The sequence below is a fragment of the Ursus maritimus genome, assembly GCF_017311325.1.
Source record: "Ursus maritimus isolate PB19 chromosome X unlocalized genomic scaffold, ASM1731132v1 scaffold_X1, whole genome shotgun sequence".
In the NCBI taxonomy this organism is placed as follows: Eukaryota; Metazoa; Chordata; class Mammalia; order Carnivora; family Ursidae; genus Ursus; species Ursus maritimus.
Genome location: NW_024423319.1, coordinates 52,978,321 through 52,998,401, shown reverse-complemented (window position 1 = coordinate 52,998,401; position 20,081 = coordinate 52,978,321). Strand labels below are relative to the sequence as shown.

General features: G+C 33.3%; 1 protein-coding gene across 1 annotated transcript in view; it reads left to right on the top strand.

Annotated features, from left to right (window-relative positions):
* The window catches only part of PCDH11X (protocadherin 11 X-linked), a 652,803-nt gene that overhangs the window by 457,183 nt on the left and 175,539 nt on the right, over positions 1-20,081 (top strand). Inside the window, 1 exon segment of the mRNA XM_008700634.2 lies at positions 8,842-8,865. Within this exon segment, the coding sequence (XP_008698856.1) occupies positions 8,842-8,865 (24 nt within the window).

The following is a 20,081-nucleotide window of genomic DNA, read 5'->3' as shown; positions in this document are numbered from 1 at the left end:
TAGAAATTAATACATTTGATTTCAGAATACTTAGTAATGTAAAACTAATTTTATTGGTAAAAGCAAATTTAACTTATAAACTCACTTTGTATATTAGTAATAATACATTTTAAGTTATACATAAATGATATACATAGTTGTTTATAATATTTGGTTGTATTAGTAAAAGAAATTCATTTTCATTATACTGATTCACATCCACCATAGAAACTCAAAGGAATAGTACTGTGCTTTTCTTGATATTGCAAAAATCTAGAGAAGTATGCATGCTTCCAAAATATTAATGATAAAAGCCTTTAAACTTTAAGAAGCAATTGAAATTTAGGGATATATTTGGAGATGGACCTTATTTTATGCAAAAAAAAAACCCTGTGTAATTATAATGAATATATCTAAGTTTTTAAACTTTTATTTAAATCCTGGAGTATAACATTGGTTTCAGGAGTAGAATATAGTGATTAATCACTTACATATATCGCCCCTGTATTCAAGAAAACAAGTGCCCTCCTTAATATCCATCACCCATTTAGCCCATCGCCTGCCCACCTCCCCTCCATCAACCTCAGTTTGTCCTATATAGTTAAAAGTTTCTTATGGTTTGTTCCCCTCTCTTTTTTCCCCCTTCCTCTATGTTTATCTGTATTGTTTCTATATTCCACATATGACTGAAATCATATGGTATCTGTCTTTTACTGACTGACTTGTTTCACTTAGCATAATATATCCTAGCTCCATCTGCATCCTTGCAAATATCAAGATTTCATTCTTTTTGATAGCTGAGTAATAATACATTATATATATCTATTTCACAAATTCTTTATCCATTGATCAGTCAGTGGATATTTGGGCTCTATCCAAAATTTGGCTATCATTGATAATGCTGCTATAAACATTGGGGTGCATGTGTTCCTTTAAATCAATATTTTTGTATCCTGTGGGTAAATACCTTGTAGTGTAATTGCTAGGTCATAGGGTAGTTCTATTTTTAACTTTTTGAGGAAATTCGACACTGTTGTCCAAAGTGGCTGCACCAATTTGCATTCCCACACACAGTGTAAGAGGGTTCCCCTTTCTCCACATAATCACTAATATCTGTTGCTCCTTGTGTTGTTAATTTTAACCATTCTGACCAGTGTGAGGTCATATCTCATTGGGATTTTGATTTCTATTTCCCTGATGATGAATGCTTTTGAGCATCTTGTCTTGTGTCTGGTGGCCATCTGGATGTCTTTTTAGGAAAAATGTCTATGTCTTCTGCCTACAGAGACATGTCTAGTAAGAAGTTGCTATAGTTCAGAACAAAGAGGTTGCTGCCTGAGTTATCCTCTTGGATTTTGATGGTTTTCTGTCTCACATTTAGGTCTTTCATCCATTTTGAATTTATTTTTGTGTATGGTGTAAGAAACTAATCCAGTTTCATTCTTCTGCATGTGGCTATCCAGTTTTCCCAACACCATTTGTTGAAGAGACTGTCTTTTTTCCATTGGATATTCTTTACTGCTTTGTCAAAAATTAATTGGCCATATAATTGTGGGTCCATTTCTGCATTCTCCTTTCTGTTCCATTGATCTATATGTATATCTTTGTGTCAGTACCATACTATCTTCAAGACCACAGCTTTGTATTATAGCTTGACATCCAGAGTGATGCCCCCAGCTTTTTTTTTTTTTTCAAGTTTAACTTGGCTCTCTGGGGTCTCTCAGGGTTCCACATAAATTTTAGGATGGTTTGTTCTTTGTGAAAAATGCTGGTGGTATTTTCCTAGGGATTACAATAAATGTGTAGATTACTTGTGTAGTATACACATTTTAACATTATGTGTTTCTTCGATCCATGAGCGTGAAATGTTTTTCCATCTCTTTGTGTCCTCTTCAATTTCTTTCATGAGTATTCTATAGTTTCAGAGTATAAATCTTTTACCTCTGGTCTGGTTTATTCCTAGGTATCTAATCATTTTTGGTGCAATTGTAAATGAGATCAATTCCTTGATTTATCTTTCCTTCTTCATTATTCGTGTATAGAAATGCAACAGATTTCTGTACGTTGATCTTATATCCTGCAACTGCTGAATTCATGTATCAGTTTTAGCAATATATTGGTGGAGTCTTTCAAGTTTTCTATATAGAGTATCTTGTTGCCTGGGAATACTGACAGTTTGATTTTTCCTTGCTGACTTGGATGTCTTTTATTTGTATTTGTTTTCTGATTCCTGTGGTTAGGACTTCAAGTAATATGTTACATAATAATGGTGAGAGAGGACAGCCTTATCTTGTTCCTGACTGTAGAGGAAGAACTCTGTTTTTCCCCCATTGAGGATGATGTTAGCAGCGGGTCTTTCATATATGACCTTTATAATGTTGTGGTATGTTCCCCCATCCCTACTTTGTTGAGGGTTTTTATCAAGAATGCATGCTGTATTTTGTCAAATGCTTTTTCTGCATCTATTGAGGGGATCATATGGTTCTTATTTTTACATTTATTAATGTTGTGTATCATATTGATTGGTTTGCAAATATAGAACCACCCCTGCAGCTCAGGAATAAATCCTACTTGATCATGTTGAATAGTTTGTTTAATATTAATATACTGTTGGATTTTATTTGCTTTGTATCTTGTTGAGAATTTTTGCATCTATGTTAAACAGTGATGTTGGCCTATAATTCTTCCTTTTAGGGGGATCTTTGTCTGGTTTTGGAATCAAAGTAATACTGGCCTCATAGAATGAGTTTGGAAGTTTTCCTTCCATTCTAGTTTTTGGAAGAGTTTGAGAAGAACAGGCATTAACTCTTCCTTAAATGTCTGATAGAATTCCTCTGGGAAGCCATCTGCCTGGACTTTTGTTTTTTGGGAAATGTTTGATTATTGATTCAATTTCTTTGCTGGTTATTCATCTGTTCAAATTTCTATTTTTTTGTGTTTCAGTTTTGGTAGTTTGTATGTTTCTGGGAATTTATCCATTTCTTCCAGATAGCCCAATTTGTTGGCTTATAATTTTTTATACTATTATCATAATTGTATTTCTTTGTTGTGGGTTGCAATCTCTCCTTTTTCATTCTTGATTTATTTATTTGGGTCCTTTCTCTTTTCATTTTGATATGTCTGGCTAAGGGTTTGTCAATTTTATCAATTCTTTCAAAGAATCAGCTCTTAGTTTCATTGATCTGTTCTACTGCATTTGTTGTTGTTGTTTGTTTGTTTCTATATCATTTATTTTTTTAAATATTTTTATAATAATTTTTTATTATGTTATGTTAGTCACCATACAGTACATCCTTAGTTTTTGCTGTAGTGCTTCATGATTCATTATTTGCGTATATCATTTATTTCTTCTTGATCTTTATTAATTCCTTTCTTTTGTTGGCTTTAGGCTTTGTTTGCTGTTCCTTTTCTAACTCCTTTAGGTGTAATTTTAGGTTGTGCATTTGAGACTTTTCTTGCCTCTTGAGGTAGGCCTATATAGCTATATACTTCGCTATATACTTGCCTCTCATGACTGTCTTTGGCATATTCCAAAGTTCTGGACTATTGTGTTTTCATTTTCATTTGCTTCCATATATTTTTTAATCTCTTCTTTAATTTCCTGGTTAACCTAGTCACTCTTTATTAAGATGTTCCTTAACCTCCATACATTTGTGGTCTTTCCAAATGTTTTTTTGTGGTTGAATTCAAGTTTCATAGTGTTGTGCTCTGAAAATATGCATGGTATGATATAATCACAATCTTTTTGTACTTGTTGATGCCTGATTTGTAACCCAGTATGTGATCTATTCTGGAGAATGTTCCATGTGCATTCTGAACAATGTGTATTCTGCTGCTTTAGGATGAAACATTCTGAACATATCTGTTAAGTCCATGTGGTCCAGTTTGTCATTCAAAGCCATTGTTTCCTTGATTTTCTGCCAGATGATTTATCCATTGCTGTAAGTTAGTTGTTAAGTGTCCTACCATTATTTTATTATTATCAATGAGTTTCTGTTTGTTATTAATTGATTTACATATTTCCGTGCTCCCACATTGGGAGCATAAAGATTTACAATTGTTAGATGTTCTTGTTGGATAGACCCCTTAATTATGATATTGTGCCTTTCATTTCTTGTTACAGTCTTTGGTTTAAAATCTAGTTTGTTTGATTAGAAGTTTTGTTGTTGTTGTTTTCTTTTGTTTGTTTTGGTCTAGGAGACTCTATCTCTTCTTTTATTCTGAGTGGCAGCCTTGATGGATAAAGTATCCTTGGCTGCAGATTTTTCCCATTCAATATGTTGAATATATCATGCCACTCTCTTCTGCCCTGACAGGTTTCTGTGCAGAGAGCTTCTGTGATCCTTATTTCCTTCCCCTTGTAAGTTGAGGATTTCTTTTCCTTTGCTTCTTTCATGATTCTTATCTTTGTATTTTGCAAATTTAAATTTGATATGTCTTGATGTTGGATGGCTTTTGTTGATTTTGATGGGAGTTCTCTGTGCCTTCTGAATTTGGATGTCTGTTTCTTTCCCCAGACTAGGAAATTTTCAGCTATAAGTTCATCCTATAAACCTTCCACGCCTTTTTCCCTGTCTTTTTTCTTTCTTTCTTTCTTGGACTTCTATGATATGAATGTTATTATGTTTTATGCAGTCACTGAGTTCCCTATGTTTACATTCTTGGTCTAATATTTTTCTTTTTCTCTTCTTTTCAGCTTCATTATGTTCCATAATTTTATCTTCTATATCACTTACTCATTCCCTGCTTCTTCCATATTGTGGGGCTACATCCATTTGGTTTTGCATCTCAGTTATAGCATTTTTAATTCAGCCTGACTAGTTTTTAGGTCTTTATCTCTATGGTAAGGGTCTCTGATTCCTCCATGCTTTTTTTCAGGCTCAGCTTGTTTTAAATTCTGGTTCACGCATATTATATCTATTTTGATTAGATCCCTGGCCATGACATCTTGTTCTTTCTTTTAGGATGAACTCCTCCATCTTGTCATTTTGTCTTTGTCTCTGTCTTTCATGTGTTAAGAAAGCCTGTGCCTGGTTCTATTTGTGCTAGAGCTGAAACTTTGTAGCACTCTATGACCAGTAGATGTGGTGAGTGTAGGGAGATTTGTGCTGGTTCTGAGGGAGGGAACTGCTGCCGCTCTGGCTCTCAATCACACTTGCCTTAGTAAAAAAGGCACCTGCACAGTGTATGGGGGTGGGACTGGTGTAAGTGTCTCAGGCTTCCACTGTGTGTGCTATGCCACTTACTGAAGTCCATCAGTGCTGATAGGAGGGGTGAAAAATATCTTCAGCCCCCTCTCTTCCCTGAATAGGGGAGTCCACACCCACTGCTGTTCAGGAAACCCTCACAAAAGAAAGAACTATCTCCCTTCTTATGTCCCAGGTTCTGTCAGATCCCTTCCTTCACCTTGTCTGTGTCAATACCATCTGTCCTCCTGGCAGTGGTGTAGCACTCCTGTGTTTTATCTCATGCTTATGGCTGGATTTTACAGCTCAAAATTTTAGGGACCTGGCCTGGCATGGATTTGCACTGATCCTCTGGGGTAGGGCCTCCCCATGCTGTGGCTGATACTTGTTTGTCCCAGAAAAGCAGTCATATAACTGCACAGGGGTTTGGAGTTCATGGCAAAGCAGAGCAAAAAGCCATCCTCCATGCTAGCTGTTCTCAGCACTTTCCTCTGCTTGTATGCTAATGAATGGGGCAATTTAATGGTGCTGGCTGGTTCTTTTATTCCCTGAGAGGCAATGCTCCTTCTCCCAACTGCACTCCAAGAAGGGGAACTGTGTCTCCCAGAATGATCCAGGGGATCCTCAGAGCACACTGTCTGTTCCTGTGCCTCTGCCCTCCTTCTTCACTGGATCAATACCATACCCACCAGACTCCACACTGGTGATGGTGCTGACTTCTAAAACTTCAGATTTTCAGTTCTGCTGCTTATAAAATCTCGCAATAATAATCCCCTCCTGTTTTCCCAGTCAGTGGTTTTGGGGAAGTGTTTTTCTTGTGCAATCCCCTGTACGCTGCTTTATCTCCCCTCATCTCTCTGTCTCTCTCTCTCTCCCCCCCTCCTTTCTCTCTCTCTCCTCTCTCCATGATCAGGGCTCCCTCCTCTGTGCAACATGTGGGATTTTTTTCTCCTCCAAATCACATCACTGTACCTCTTACCTTTCATGATGTTTCCTCTTTTCTCCCTCTAGTTATGCAGTTTGGTCTCTCAGTCCTCAGATTAATTTCATGGGTGTTCAGAATGATTTGGTAATTATTTAGTTGTGTTGGAGGGACAAGGCAAGCATAAGGTCCTCCTAGTACTGTGCCATCTTAACTCCTCCTCCTACCTAGATAACTTTAGAGAGGGAAAATGGTTTCATTTTTTGACCATTTCATGTCACGCATTTGTGTCTCTTCAGAATTAGTATTGAAAATTTTATACAGAGTCTGCTTATTGTCCTGAATTATAAAGAAAATTTATCAATATTTGACTTTAATAATTTGTAAAACAATTTTCATTTTTCAGCTTAAGAGCTAAAAACCTCCTAGGATATGTTTTTTAAATGTGCTTGTTTTCTTTTCCATAGTTGTCATGTCATCTGTTTTGCTTCTTTTATTCATACCTTTTACCCTTAGAAATAAGTCTAAATTATCATATGGTTTCTCTCATCTATGGAACATAAAAACTAGGAAGATTGGTAGCAACTAATGAATCATCGAACTTTACATAAAAAACCAGGGATGTACTGTATGGTGAATAACAAATATAATAAAAATATTATTATGAAAAAAAGAATTAAAAAAAAGAAATAAGTCTAGATCTTTTTTTTCTGTTATTTTCAGTTACCAAATTAGAAAAGATTTTGATAACTAAGGTTTATACCACATTAAAATTGTAGTCTTAAAATGAAAATAAGTAATTTACCTCTCTGCATAAAGCTGCCTTTTTTTCACACAATTTTACTTGAAAATTCTACATTTAAGTATTACTAGAGTTGACCGTTAATTCCAACAATAAGTTAGAATATTCTGCACGCGTGTGTGTGTGCGTGTGTGTGTGTGTGTGTGTGTGATAATTATCACTGAAGTATAACCATTTTATGAAGAGTGGAGTGTTATGGAATTTTATTTAGAAGATTGATTCGGAATTATATTTCCTGGAGTTACATAGTGCTTGGCACAGAATCGACATGTGGTTGTTGTTTTGTTTTGTTTTTATACTTCAGCTAGTACTACCATTCAGTTGCACTGCTTATAGATAAAACACCTTATATTAAAAAAATAAATGTGCTGTGTTATATCAATGAAACTTAAAATAGGCAATGCTTTTTCATCAATCATTATGACTGCATAGAGATATTGCTTTCACCTTCCCTTTTTCTATCTCTGACCTATTCCTTCTCTCTAAGCATTTCATATGTCTTTGGTTTCATAATGTTGCAGGGTTGCAGGGTTCTTGTCTCATGGTGTCAAAGAATGAATCTCATGGACACAAAAGGGTGAAGTGAAATGAAAGTTTATTAAGTGAAGGTGAGAACAGAAAGGAAAGAAAAGAGCTCTTTAGAGTGAAAGATGCCCCGAATGAGTTGCCACTGTGGGCTTTTAGTGGCAGTCTTTTATTGAGAACTGACTGGGAAGCTTGTGGCTTTGAGATTCTTGTGCCATTTTGGTTTGAACAGGGACTATTGATAACATCCTTAAAGGCTTATTTCTTTGAGGTCTGGTCATTTCCTCTGATTACAGTGTAGCTGCCAAACAAACAAACAAACAAACAAACAAAAAAGTCCCTAACATTCAGGGCCAGGTATTCTGGTTTGTTCCCTTATCTCTGGTTTTGTAGCCTCAGCATTTGGGGTTTCTGTGAGTCTGGTCACGTAGCCCCCTGTGTGAGCCTAGTCGTGAGAGTCAGGGGCCTCCTATCTTTTCCTGCCTATACCTTAACCCTTTCCTTACTCAATAATGTTCTAATTTTATTTAAAACCGATTTTTAAACAGGTTCAAAATGTTTATCTTAAACGTTTTTATACTTACATGCTTATTATTAAATGTATCAGGAAATAATTTCTACTGTTGATCTTAAAATTTTAAGAAAGAATAATTTTGGTAATTGTCTAGATCAACATATATCCAAGTATTTGTAAACATGTAATTATTTTGTTTTAAAATAGACTTTTTAAAATTATCCCAGGTAAAGCATGATCTTAGTGTTTTGCAAGGAAGTCCATAATGCAATGCCTGAATTTATTTTCCTGGGAAATAATGATAATGATCTCTAATGCCCAACACTATAATTGTGAGAAATGAATTTTAGCTGTGAAAATAGCTGTATTATAGATAAAGTGTCTTAACCAAGATAAGAATACTTCTATTGGGTCATCCTCATGTTAGTGTCTGTTTTATGGTTTTTTCCCATTATTTTTTTCCACCTCAGATTTGGAGGCAGAGCAAGTTGTTAAGTCAAAAACAATGTTTTTCTTTATACTCCATTTCCTGTAGGAGGTTCCATGAGAAAGTTTCAATAGAGGACTCTACTTTGCTATCATAGGCAAGAAAACTAGAAAATCTACTGAGATCTTGCAAAATGTTGAGTTCAACAATACATTCCCTATAAGGAAAGGACAAATCACTACTCAAGAGGAGGCTAACATACAGCATAGGCTTGATCTGATTTTAGAAAAAAAATATTTATAAGAGAAAGATTTTATGGGTTATCAGTCTTCTACCTTATCTATGTCAGTTGTCACATTCTCTGAAAAATGAAGTTGAAAGTATACTGCAATATATTACAGTTTACATTTCTTTAGTTAAATTAATATTACATGGGAATAAGAGAAAATATTTATTGTATTTAACTTTATGAAACTCTCTTTCTAGCTTTCATCCCTGGACTAAAGAAAGGTACAGTAGAAATCAACATAAACCATTATCATGATGTATATTTCATTTTAAAATGAATTGCTAATTTGTGTTTGTTTTAAGAAGTTTTGGCCTTTTCAGTTATCAAAAACATTGCAATTTCAACTGTTTCAAACACATTTTTAGTATGTTTAACATGAACTGATATCTAAAAAGGGTATTCAGTCAGTTTGGTATCTCGTATAACTGAAACTGGATGTTTTTTCCAAGTTATGTGTAATTCCTATTTAGATAGCAAAATTAACATGACCTTATAGTCGTTTTTTGACTTACGTAATTACTTTTCAATTACCTCCAGATTTAATTATTCATTTTTCTTCTCTTACAGTTTAAGCATATTCAACATTTTGTCTGAGGAAGCATTCAAAATATAATTCTACTTTTCTATACTTTTATTCAAATTAGATTATAAATTGCATAAATTGTTATTTACATGCCTGACAAAATAATCGTTTATATGCTTTGTGAACTTGTAAATAATATGAATTTTCTTTGCCAAATTATAATGTGTGATTACATGTGAATCTATATAAGTTAAGGTTGACAGAAAACAAATTTCTTTAATTATGGAGTTTAAGCAATCAGTTCAAATGCATATCGTTTTATTGTGCTGATAAAGTTTTAAAATGCTCCAGGATATTTTGAATGCTCCAAAAGTATTTACACTCTGCTTATAGACACCAATTTTTTATTGTCTACTTCATATTTGAGGATTTTGTTCCATTGTTATTTAAAACAATAATTTATTTCACTCCTTATGCTTTTATTTTAAAATGGAATTTACAGTCCTTTGAAATTTTGACCAAGTGGAAATCATACTCAAAAAATAAATCTTCTTGAAATGAGTCATAAAAATCTAAATTGTTACGTAAAGAACCTCACCATTCATCTTTAATTTTGACATATCTATACTAGCAGCATGCTTTATTTATTTAATTTTTTGTATTTTTAATGTTTTGGCCTTTTTACATTGTGCTGCAGAAGTTCTTGTGCGAGCTTGAATATGCAATGTTCATAGGGTAATTCAGGTGAAAGTGGATGCATTGCATGTGTTTCATTTTGTCTCTTCCCTTCTCATTAGTTTTTAGGAATCCCCTGATAAGTACTGTTCAGGAATTACAGTTATCTAATGGTCGTGGGAATGTGTTTGTGGTTGTGAAACAAAGTGAAGGTGTTATTATTATTATTATTATGGAAGTATAATTGAGATACAATAGTATATTATTTTGAGGCATACAACATAGTGATTCAATAATTCTATATAATACTCAGCACTTAAGTATAGCCACCATCTGTTCTCATACAATATTATTGACTATATTCTCTATGTTGTACTATTCATCTTTGTGACATATTAATTTTATAATTAGAAGTTTGTATCTCTTAATCCCAGTTATCTATTATTCCCATCCCCCCACTCACTTCGCCTCTGGCAATGACCAATTTGTCTTCCATATTTAAGAATACGTTTTTGTGATTTTTTGTTGTTCATTTGTTTTGTTTTTAGATTTCACATATAAGTGAAATCGTATGGTATTTCTCATTCTCTGCTGACTTAGTTCCTTAGCATAATACTTTCTAGGTCCATCCATGTTGTTGTGAATTACATCTCATTCCTTTTTATGGTTAAGTAATATTTGATTGTATACATACCACATCTTTATCTTTTTGTCTATCGATGGACACTTAGGTTGCTAACATATCATAGCTATTATAAATAATGTTAAAATAAACAGAAGGGTGAAGAACTACATAGTGTTTGCCACAGTGGTTGCACCAGCATACATTCCCACCAACAGGGCACAAAGGTTTCCTTTTCTCCACATCCTCGCCAACACTTGTTGTTTCTTGTGTTTCCTATTCTATCCATTCTGACAGGGGTGAAGTGATATCTCATTGTGTACCAATTTACATTCCTACCAACAGTGCACAAGGGTTCACTTTTCTCTGCATCCTTATCAACACCTATTATTTCCTGTCTTTTTCATACTAGCCTTTCTGACTGGCATGAGGTGATATCTCATTGTAGTTTTGATTGGAATTTTCCTGATTATTAGTGATGTGGGGCATCTTTTCATGTATCTGTTGGTAATCTGTATGTCTTCTTTGAAAATACATCTATTCAGGTCCTCTGCTCATTTTTTAATCTGGTTGTTTGGTTTTGGTGTTAAGTTGTATAGATTCTTTATAGATTTTGAATGTTAACCCTTTATCAGATACATCATTTACAAATATCTTCCATTCAGCAGGTTGCCTTTTCATTTTGTGGCTAGTTTCCTTTGCTCTGCAAGGCTTTTTTGTTTTGGTGTTGTCCCAATACTTAATTTTTGCTTTGTTTTCTTAACCTGAGGAGATATATCCATAAAAATGTTGCTGGGGTATATTTCCAAAAGATTATTGCCTACATTTTCTTTTAGGAGTTTTATGGTATCAGGTCTCATATTTAGGCCTTTAATCTAGTTTGAATTTATTTTTGTGTATGGTGTAAGAAAGTGGTCCATTTTCATTCTTTTGTGTGTAGCTGTCCCATTCTCCCAAACCGTTTTTTGAAAAGACTGTCTTTTACCCATTGAATCTTCTTCCCTGCTTTGTCATAGATTGAATGACCATATATAGGTGGGTTTATTTCTGGGATTTCTATCCTGTTTTATTGATCTGTGTGTCTATTTTGGTAGTAGTGCCCTACTATTTGATTACTATAGCTTTGTAGTGTATCTTGAAATCTGGGACTGTGATAACTCCAACCTTGTTCTTTTTTGTTCAAGATTACTTTTGTGGTTTTATACAAATTTTAGGATTATTTGTACTAGCATTGCAAAAAATATTTTTGGTACTATGATAGTGATTACAATGAATCTGTAAATTGCTCTTGGTAGTATGGACATTTTGACAATATTAATTTTTCTAAACCATGAGCATGGTATGACTTTCCATTTGTTTGTGTTGTCTTCAATTTCTTTCATCAATATCTTATAGTTTTCAGAGACTAAGTCTTTAACTTCCTTGATTGAATTTATTCTAGTCATTTTTTGGTGAAATTACAAATGTGATTATTTTCTTAATTTCTCATTGTGCTACTTCATTATTAGTGTATGGAAATGCAAAATATTTCTGTATATTAATTTTATATCCTACAACTTTACTGAATTCATTTATTAGTTCTAATCATTTTTTGGTGGAATCTGGTGAGATATAGATAGATGATAGATAGATAGATAGATAGATAGATAGATAGATAGATATAACCTCTTTTATATCTATTTATAACACCTTATATCATGTATCATGTCATCTGCAAATAGCAGCAGTTTTACTTTTTCCTTGCCAGTTTGGATGCTTTTTAATTTCTTTTTCTTGTCTGATCACTGTAGCTATGACTTTCAGTACTATGTTGAATAGAGTGCTGAGAGTGGACATCCTTGTCTTGTTCCAGATCTTAGACGAAAAGCTTTTAGTATTTCACCATTGAGTATGATGTTAGCTGTGGGTTTTTAAGTTATGACCTTTTTAATATTGATATGTGCTCCCTCTGAATCTAATTTGTTGCACAAATATATTTTGTTAAGTGTGTTCTCTACATCTATTGAAATGATCATATGGTTTTTATCTTTCCTCTCATTAATGTGGTGTATCCTATTAACTTATGTGTCAACATTGAACTACTTTTCATCTCTGGAATCAATTCCACTTGATCATGGTAAATGATCATTTTAATGTATTGTTAAATTTGGTTTCCTAATACCTTTGTAAGGGTTTTTTGCATCTATGTTCATCAGAGATATTAGCCTGTAGTTCTCTTTCTTAGGCATGTCTTTATCTGGTTTTGGCATCAGGGTAATGGCTTCATAGAATTAATTTGGAAGTTTTTCTTCTTCTATTTATTGGAATAGTTTGACAAGAGAAAAGCATTAACTCTTCTTTAAATGTTTGGTAGAATTTACCCGTGAAGCCATCTCATCCTGGACTTTTGTTTGTTTGGAGTTTTTTGATTACTCATTCAATTTCATTACTCAGAATCAGTCTGTCCAAATTTTATACTTCTTCCTGATTCAGTTTTGGAAGATTGTGTTTCTAGGAATTTATCCATTTCATCTAGGTTGTCCAATTTATTGGCATATAATTTTTTATAATATTCTCTTATAATCCCTTATATTTCTATGGTGTCACTTGTTATTTCTCCTCCTTGATTGCTGATTGATTTATTTGAGGCTTCTATCTTTTTCCTGATGAATCTGACTAAAGATTTATCAATTTGTTTATCTTTTCAAAGAGCCAGCTCTTTGTTTCATTGACCTTTTCTAGTGGTGTGTGTGTGTGTGTGTGTGTGTGTGTGTGTTTCATTTATTGTCTCTAATCTATAATTTTCTCACTTCTAGGAGATTTGGGGTTTGTTCTTTTTCTGGCCCTTTTTAGGTGTAAAGTTATTTGATATTTTTCTTGTTTCTTGAGTTAGAAATGTATTGTTATAAACTTCCTTCTTAGAAATGTATTTGCTGCATCCCAAAGATTTTGTACTGTTATGTTTCCTTTTTCACTTGTCCATGTATTTTTTTATTTCCTCTTTGATTTTTTTTTATTAAGCCATTGGTTGTTTAGTAGTACGCTGTCTAGCCTTCATGTGTATGCTTTTTTCTTGATTTTTTTTTTGTAATTGATTTCGGGTTTTATACTGTTGTGGTTGGAAAAATAAATGCTTGATATAATTTTAATCTTAAATGTCAAGACTTGTTTGTGACTTAATATGTAACCTATCCTAAAGAATGTTCCATGTACACTTGAATAGAATGTGTATTCTTCTGGTTTTACATGGAATGTTCTGTATAAATCTGTTAGGTTGACCTGGTCTAATGAGTCATTCAAAGCCACTGTTTCCTTGTTGATTTTCTGTCTGGATGATCTATCCTTTGATGTGAGTGGGGTCTTCAAGTCCCTTATTATTATTATATCACTGTCAAATTCCTTCTTTATGTCTGCTAATATTTGCTTTATGTGTTCAGGTGCTCCAATTTTGGGTGCATAAATATTTATAATTGATTTCTTTAATATTATGTAGTACTCTGTCTTGCTATAGTTTTTGTTTTAATATCCATTTTGTTTGATATAAGTATTGCTACCCAGCTTTTTTGTTTTTCCCTTCCATCTGCATGGTACAACATTTTCTATCCTTTTGCTTTCAGTCAGTAAGGATTAGGGCTGAAGTAAGTATCTTGCAACATTTAAATAAGTCTTTTTTTTAATTTTTAAAATTAATTAATTAAATTTTTATCCATTCAGTCAACTTATGTCTTTTGATTGGTGTTTTTAGTGCATTTACATTAAAATTAATTATTGATAGGTATGTACTTATTGCCATTTTGTTCATTGCTTTCTGGTTGTTTTTTGTAGTTCTGTTGTTTCTTTCTTCTCTTGCTGTCTTTGATGTGGTTGGATGGCTTTCTTTAGTGTTATGCTTGGATTTCTTTTTCTTTATTGTTTTTGGATCTACTATAACTTTTTGACTTCTGGTTACCATCAGGGCCATATATAACATCTTAAACATATAGCAGTCCATATTAAGTTGATGTTCACTCAATTTCAAATGCATTCTAAAAGCATTAAATTTTTATTCCCTCTGTTTTATGTATGTGATGTCTTATTTTACATTTTAAAAAAATTTTGTGCATCCCTTGCCTAATTTGGTAGATATAATTGTTTTTAACTACTTTTCTGTTTTAACCTCTATACTGGTAATTGATTTTAACTACTTTTGTGTTTTAACCTTTATACTGGCTTGTAAGTGATTAATCTACTACCTTTTCTATATGCTTGCTTTTACCTGTGATTTTTTTCCATTTATAATTTATTTCTAGTTATGGCTTTTTCTTTCCACTTAAAAAATTCCCTTTAAAATTTCTTCTAAGGCTTGTTTAAAGGTGAAAATTAACTCTTCTTTGGGAACCTTTTTGTTTCTTCTTCTATTCTGAATGATAACTTTGCTGGGTAGATCATTCTTGGTCGCATTTTTTTTCTTACAGAACTTTGAATGTACCATACCACTTACTTCTGTTCTGCAGTTTCTGCTGAAAAATTAGCTGATAGCCTTATCATTTTAAGTAAATGTTTTCCTTTCTCTTGCAGCTTTTAAAATTCTCTTTATCATTACTTTTTGCTATTCGAATCATTACGTGTCTTGGTGTGTACTTCCTTGGGTTTACAGTACTAGATTTTCTCTTTGCTTCTTGGACCTGGATGTCTGTTTTCTTCCCCAGTTTAGAGAGGTTTTCAGTTATTATTTCTTGAAATAAGTTTTCTACCCCCTTCTCTCTCTTCTCCTTGATGTGTCCTTGGGATGCTGTGAGCTCAGGAAACTCCAACTCTGTCATCTTCCCTCCTCACAAGTCCAGATGTTTTGATTATAAAATTCCGAGGTATGGTGAAAAGATCATTTGAATGTGAACCAGATCACCTTGAGTTCTAATGACAGCTCTACACCTGACTAGATGTGTACATTTGGCCAAGTTACTTAAACTCAGAATCTATATTTTTTCTCACATTTAAAAAAATTGTAGTGATCATATTTATACTTAACCCTCACAGAGAAGTCATGCTGCTGAACCATGATAATATAACAGTGAACAAAAACACATTAGTTAGTATTTAAGTGTGCACTATGTTCTAGATACTCTCCCTAATAATCTGCAAATGTTTTCATTTCAATACTTATAATACTTCTATGTGTAAATTCTATTATTTTCCTTATTTTTGAGAAGGTGGAAACTGAGGCAAAGTTAGGTTAAATAAAATAGGAATTTGTTTGGTAATTTCTAAAGCACTATACCCGTGTAAGACATTACTATTATTTAGATTTTTGAGCTTTCATCAGTACACCAATGATCATTGCAATTAAACTTCTATTTTAAATTTTGCTCTAATTGCATATTTATTTAGTATATTCATAATGCAGTTGGGTTCTTACTCCAAGCTGCATTGAAACACCATAGTACCTTTTATGGTTATATTTTATAATTTTCATACCATATCTTATATATCCACTTTCCATTATCAGCTTATTCAAATAGACTTATACTATTTATCTCACTTAATACAATTTCTTAAGCATGTTTTGTGTAATTAAATGCTAGCACGTAAGAGGATGACCTATGTGTGAGAAATAATATAGTTATATATGTAGTACATAGTTATGTATGTAGTACATTCTCTATGACCCTAACCATAAATTTATGAGACTAAGATTATTTTATCCATTCAACTGGTCTATTGAAGGCTGACTGTTTACCAGGGATGAAATTGAGTTATTTTCTTAAATACAAAAATAGGTAGGCTTTTTCCCCTCGTAGTAAATTAGATATATATGTGCAAGTTCTTAGTAGTAAAAGAAACACTTCTACTCCTGGCAGTGCTTTACTTGTCTTCAAGGAACAAATTGCAAATATATACTTGTCAATTCAATCAGAGCAAATTCTTTCGTACCTCCTCCTAGAAAAATATATATTAATAAACATTTATAAATTAACTTGTTTTTTTAAGATTTTGTTTATTTATTTACTTATTTGACAGAGAGAGAGAGAGCCAGAGAGCAAAAGCAGGGGGAATAGCAGAGGGAGAAGGAGAAGCAGGTTCCCCGCTGAGCAGGAAGTCTGCTGCGGGGCTCAATCCCAGGACCCTGGGATCATGACCTGAGCCGAAGGCAGAAGCTTAACTGACTTAGTCACCCAGGCACCCCAATTTGTTTTATTATATTTGTTTGCAAGGATACTTTCCTTTTTTTGGATGTGTTTTAATTCAAGACTGAGTTTCAGGTATAATATATTAATTACCTTTTCTCTTTTCATTGAGGTTTATAATTTGAGCAGTAGAATGTCAACTGGTTTGTTTACCTGCAGTCATTTGTCTGCTTTCCACAATAATTCTCAGCTACCCAAGCTGATTTTAATCTCACAGTGTTTTATTAGACAACTCTTACCTTTCTGGCTCTCAGATAACTCTCAAGGATCTGTTCTTGAGCTACTTTACCATACCTATTTTTAGTACTAAATAATCAGTTGTAATTTAGGAATTCGTTACTTTATACTTGAGATGTTGAATTTGAAACAAGAACTGTTTAGGGATAAATGTGGGAGATGGGAAAGTAGTGTGTGGTAGAAGTTCCTAAGAGAGACTAAAAAAGTTGATTATGTCTCAGTCAAATTAATCACCTCACCTATCTTCATCTGAGTACCTAGTTAATAAGAGTTTGTGAACATAAAACATAACATAATTCATTCTTACGCAAGATAGATATGGAGCTTTTCATATGTCAATTAGTAGAAAAAATAATGTCTTTTCACACTTTTTTTTCCCCATGGCCAGGAGTTAATGAAAATGCATGTACAACTTTCCAAATGACAAATTTATTCCACAGGCCATAATATTAATCGCTTTATGTTAATCTAATAGCTACCTAAATTCCCAGACCAAAGGACAAAATCAAAATGCAGTTTTGTTAGTTTTGTGTTAGATTACTAATAGTACACTCTAGAATGACATAGAACAATATTTGTGAAAGGAATTAAGTTGTATTAGAGCATTTGGTTATTTTAACATTGAAAATTGCCTTCTTCAGGTAATATTTACCAATTTCATGTCACCATATTCATTATATATTATATACTGACACATGGAACTAGAAAAAGGTGTTTTATGATAAAATTGTATTGCTTTTTAATGTTTTTTTTCCATAATGAAGGGGGGAAAAGAAACAAACTATATTATTTCTCACACAAAACTAAATTAGGAAAGAAAAATCTCTCTGTATCTCTCTGAGGCTATGCAGTATTATTAAAGTTAGAAAATGGGTGTGGCACTGCAGTGTTCTCATTGTGATAAAAACTTGGCACAGCTTTGAAACAGTGTCTAATCTGTGAATAAAAAATGTATTCTTTTCAGTTTATGTTCTGGTTTTATACTACTTGCCTTTTTAAAAATCCATGTAGGTGAAATAAATGACATTACTAAGTGACATATTCGTTGCTTGTTGGTAAAACATGGTTTACTTGTTTAAATGAGCCACAAACATTGAAAAGATTCTGAATACTTATCTCTGCTACAACTAATTAGAATAGTAATCTTTATTTCATAAAGTATAATGTTAACATGATTAATAATATGTTTCTCTTGAATTTGATTCTATTTGAATGATGTAACAAAAATAAAATTTTATATTTTTTTACTTCCACTTATAGATACCACACCAAAATCTGGGTTGATAATGAGGGAAATTTTTTGGTTGAAATAAACTTTGAAAATATGCTGTTGAAAATATTTCAGGATATACACAAAAGTTGATTATTGAAACAGCAACTTTCTCATTAGGTAAATTGTCAATCTGAGAACATAGCCCAGAAGTCTTAAATTTCAAGTGATTTATTATAATTGAATATAATCAGCATTGTCAAATGGAATAATATAATATGTAATTATAAGTTGTCCAGGACACATTTAAAAAAAGCAAAAGGAACAGGTGAAATTAATTTTATTGATATGTTTCATTTAATGCAGTGTATCCAAAACATCATCATTTCAACATGTAATCAATATAAAAATTAATATATTTTGCATTCTTTTTCATATTGAGCCTTGAAATTTGATATGTATTTTACAGGTACAGTACATCTATCTCAATTCTAACTAGCCATATTTCATATGTTCAGTAACTATGTGTGGCTGGTGGCTATTGTATCAGCACAGTTTTAGGTCCTTTTCAAAGAAGAATTAGTGCTGGGTTTAATTCTTCAGGGTACAGAGAAATTCAACAGGCTGCAGAGAAAAAAGGTTTTGATGTACATTGGTTTGATATTATAACCCTGAAGAAAAACAAACAAAAAATCTTCTGAACCCCTTGAATTTATACTTGCTCATCTGAGAACATTTTCTCCCTGGCTGACCAAACTTCAAGGAAAAAAGAAAACATTTGGAAAACATACTCTGGTTGATTTTTACTGCCATTAGCAATGAAAAAAAATGTCAAATGTGAAACAGAAAAGGGCTGTATAGATCAAAGTCAACACTTTTTTTTTAAAGATTGTATTTATTTATTTGACAGAGAGAGACAGCCAGCGAGAGAAGGAACACAAGCAGGGGGAGTGGGAGAGGAAGAAGCAGGCTCATAGCGGAGGAGCCTGATGTGGGGCTTGATCCCATAACGCCGGGATCACACCCTGAGCCGAATGCAGACGCTTAACCGCTGTGCCACCCAGGCGCCCCCAAAGTCAACACTTTTAATTGCAGACTTTGTGTCCTATCTTTGAGGCTCCTAAAAACCACAATTCATTGCAGTTTGATTTCTTTGAAATTCTTGAGTAGTTTCAAAAGCACACACCAATAGAGAACACTGATAGGCACTCGTTAATCTGTAGGCTATGCAGGAATAGATCATTTTAGAAAGTGTATTGTATAGTGTTTTATTCTAGTCAATATGTAATTCTACCAGAATTGGAGCCAATAAGCTAAAAAGTTTCTGTTCTTCAGTTCATATAAAATATAGTACTTCAATTTTAAAAGATTAGTAATATAATTTATTATGTTAATGTGAATGTAAAAATGTGAATTTCCAAAAGCATATAATATCTTAAATCTTTTTTAAAATGTTTTTTTATTACATTATGTTAGGCACCATACAGTACATCCCTGGTTTCTGATGCAAGGTTCGATGACTCATTAGTTGCATATAACACCCAGTGCACCATGCAATAGGTGCCCTCCTTACTACCCATCACCAGTCTATCCCATTCCCCCACCCCCCTCCCCTCTGAAGCCCTCAGTTTGCTTCTCAGAGTCCATAGTCTCCCATGCTTCACTCCCCCTTCTGATTACCCCCCTTTCTTTATCCCTTTCTTCCCCTACTGATCTTCCTAGTTCTTATGTTCCATAGATGAGAGAAATCATATGATAGTTGTCTTTCTCTGTTTGACTTATTTCACTTAACATTATCTCTGCCAGTGCCATCCATGTTGCAGCAAATGTTGAGAACTCGTTCTTTCTGATAGCTGAGTAATATTTCATTGTATATATGGACCACAGCTTCTTAATCCATTCATTTGTTGAAGGGCATCTCGGTTACTTCCATGCTTTGACTATTGGGGACAATGCTGCTATGAACATTGGGGTGCATATGGGCCTTCTCTTCACTACGTCTGTATCGTTGGGGTAAATACCCAGTA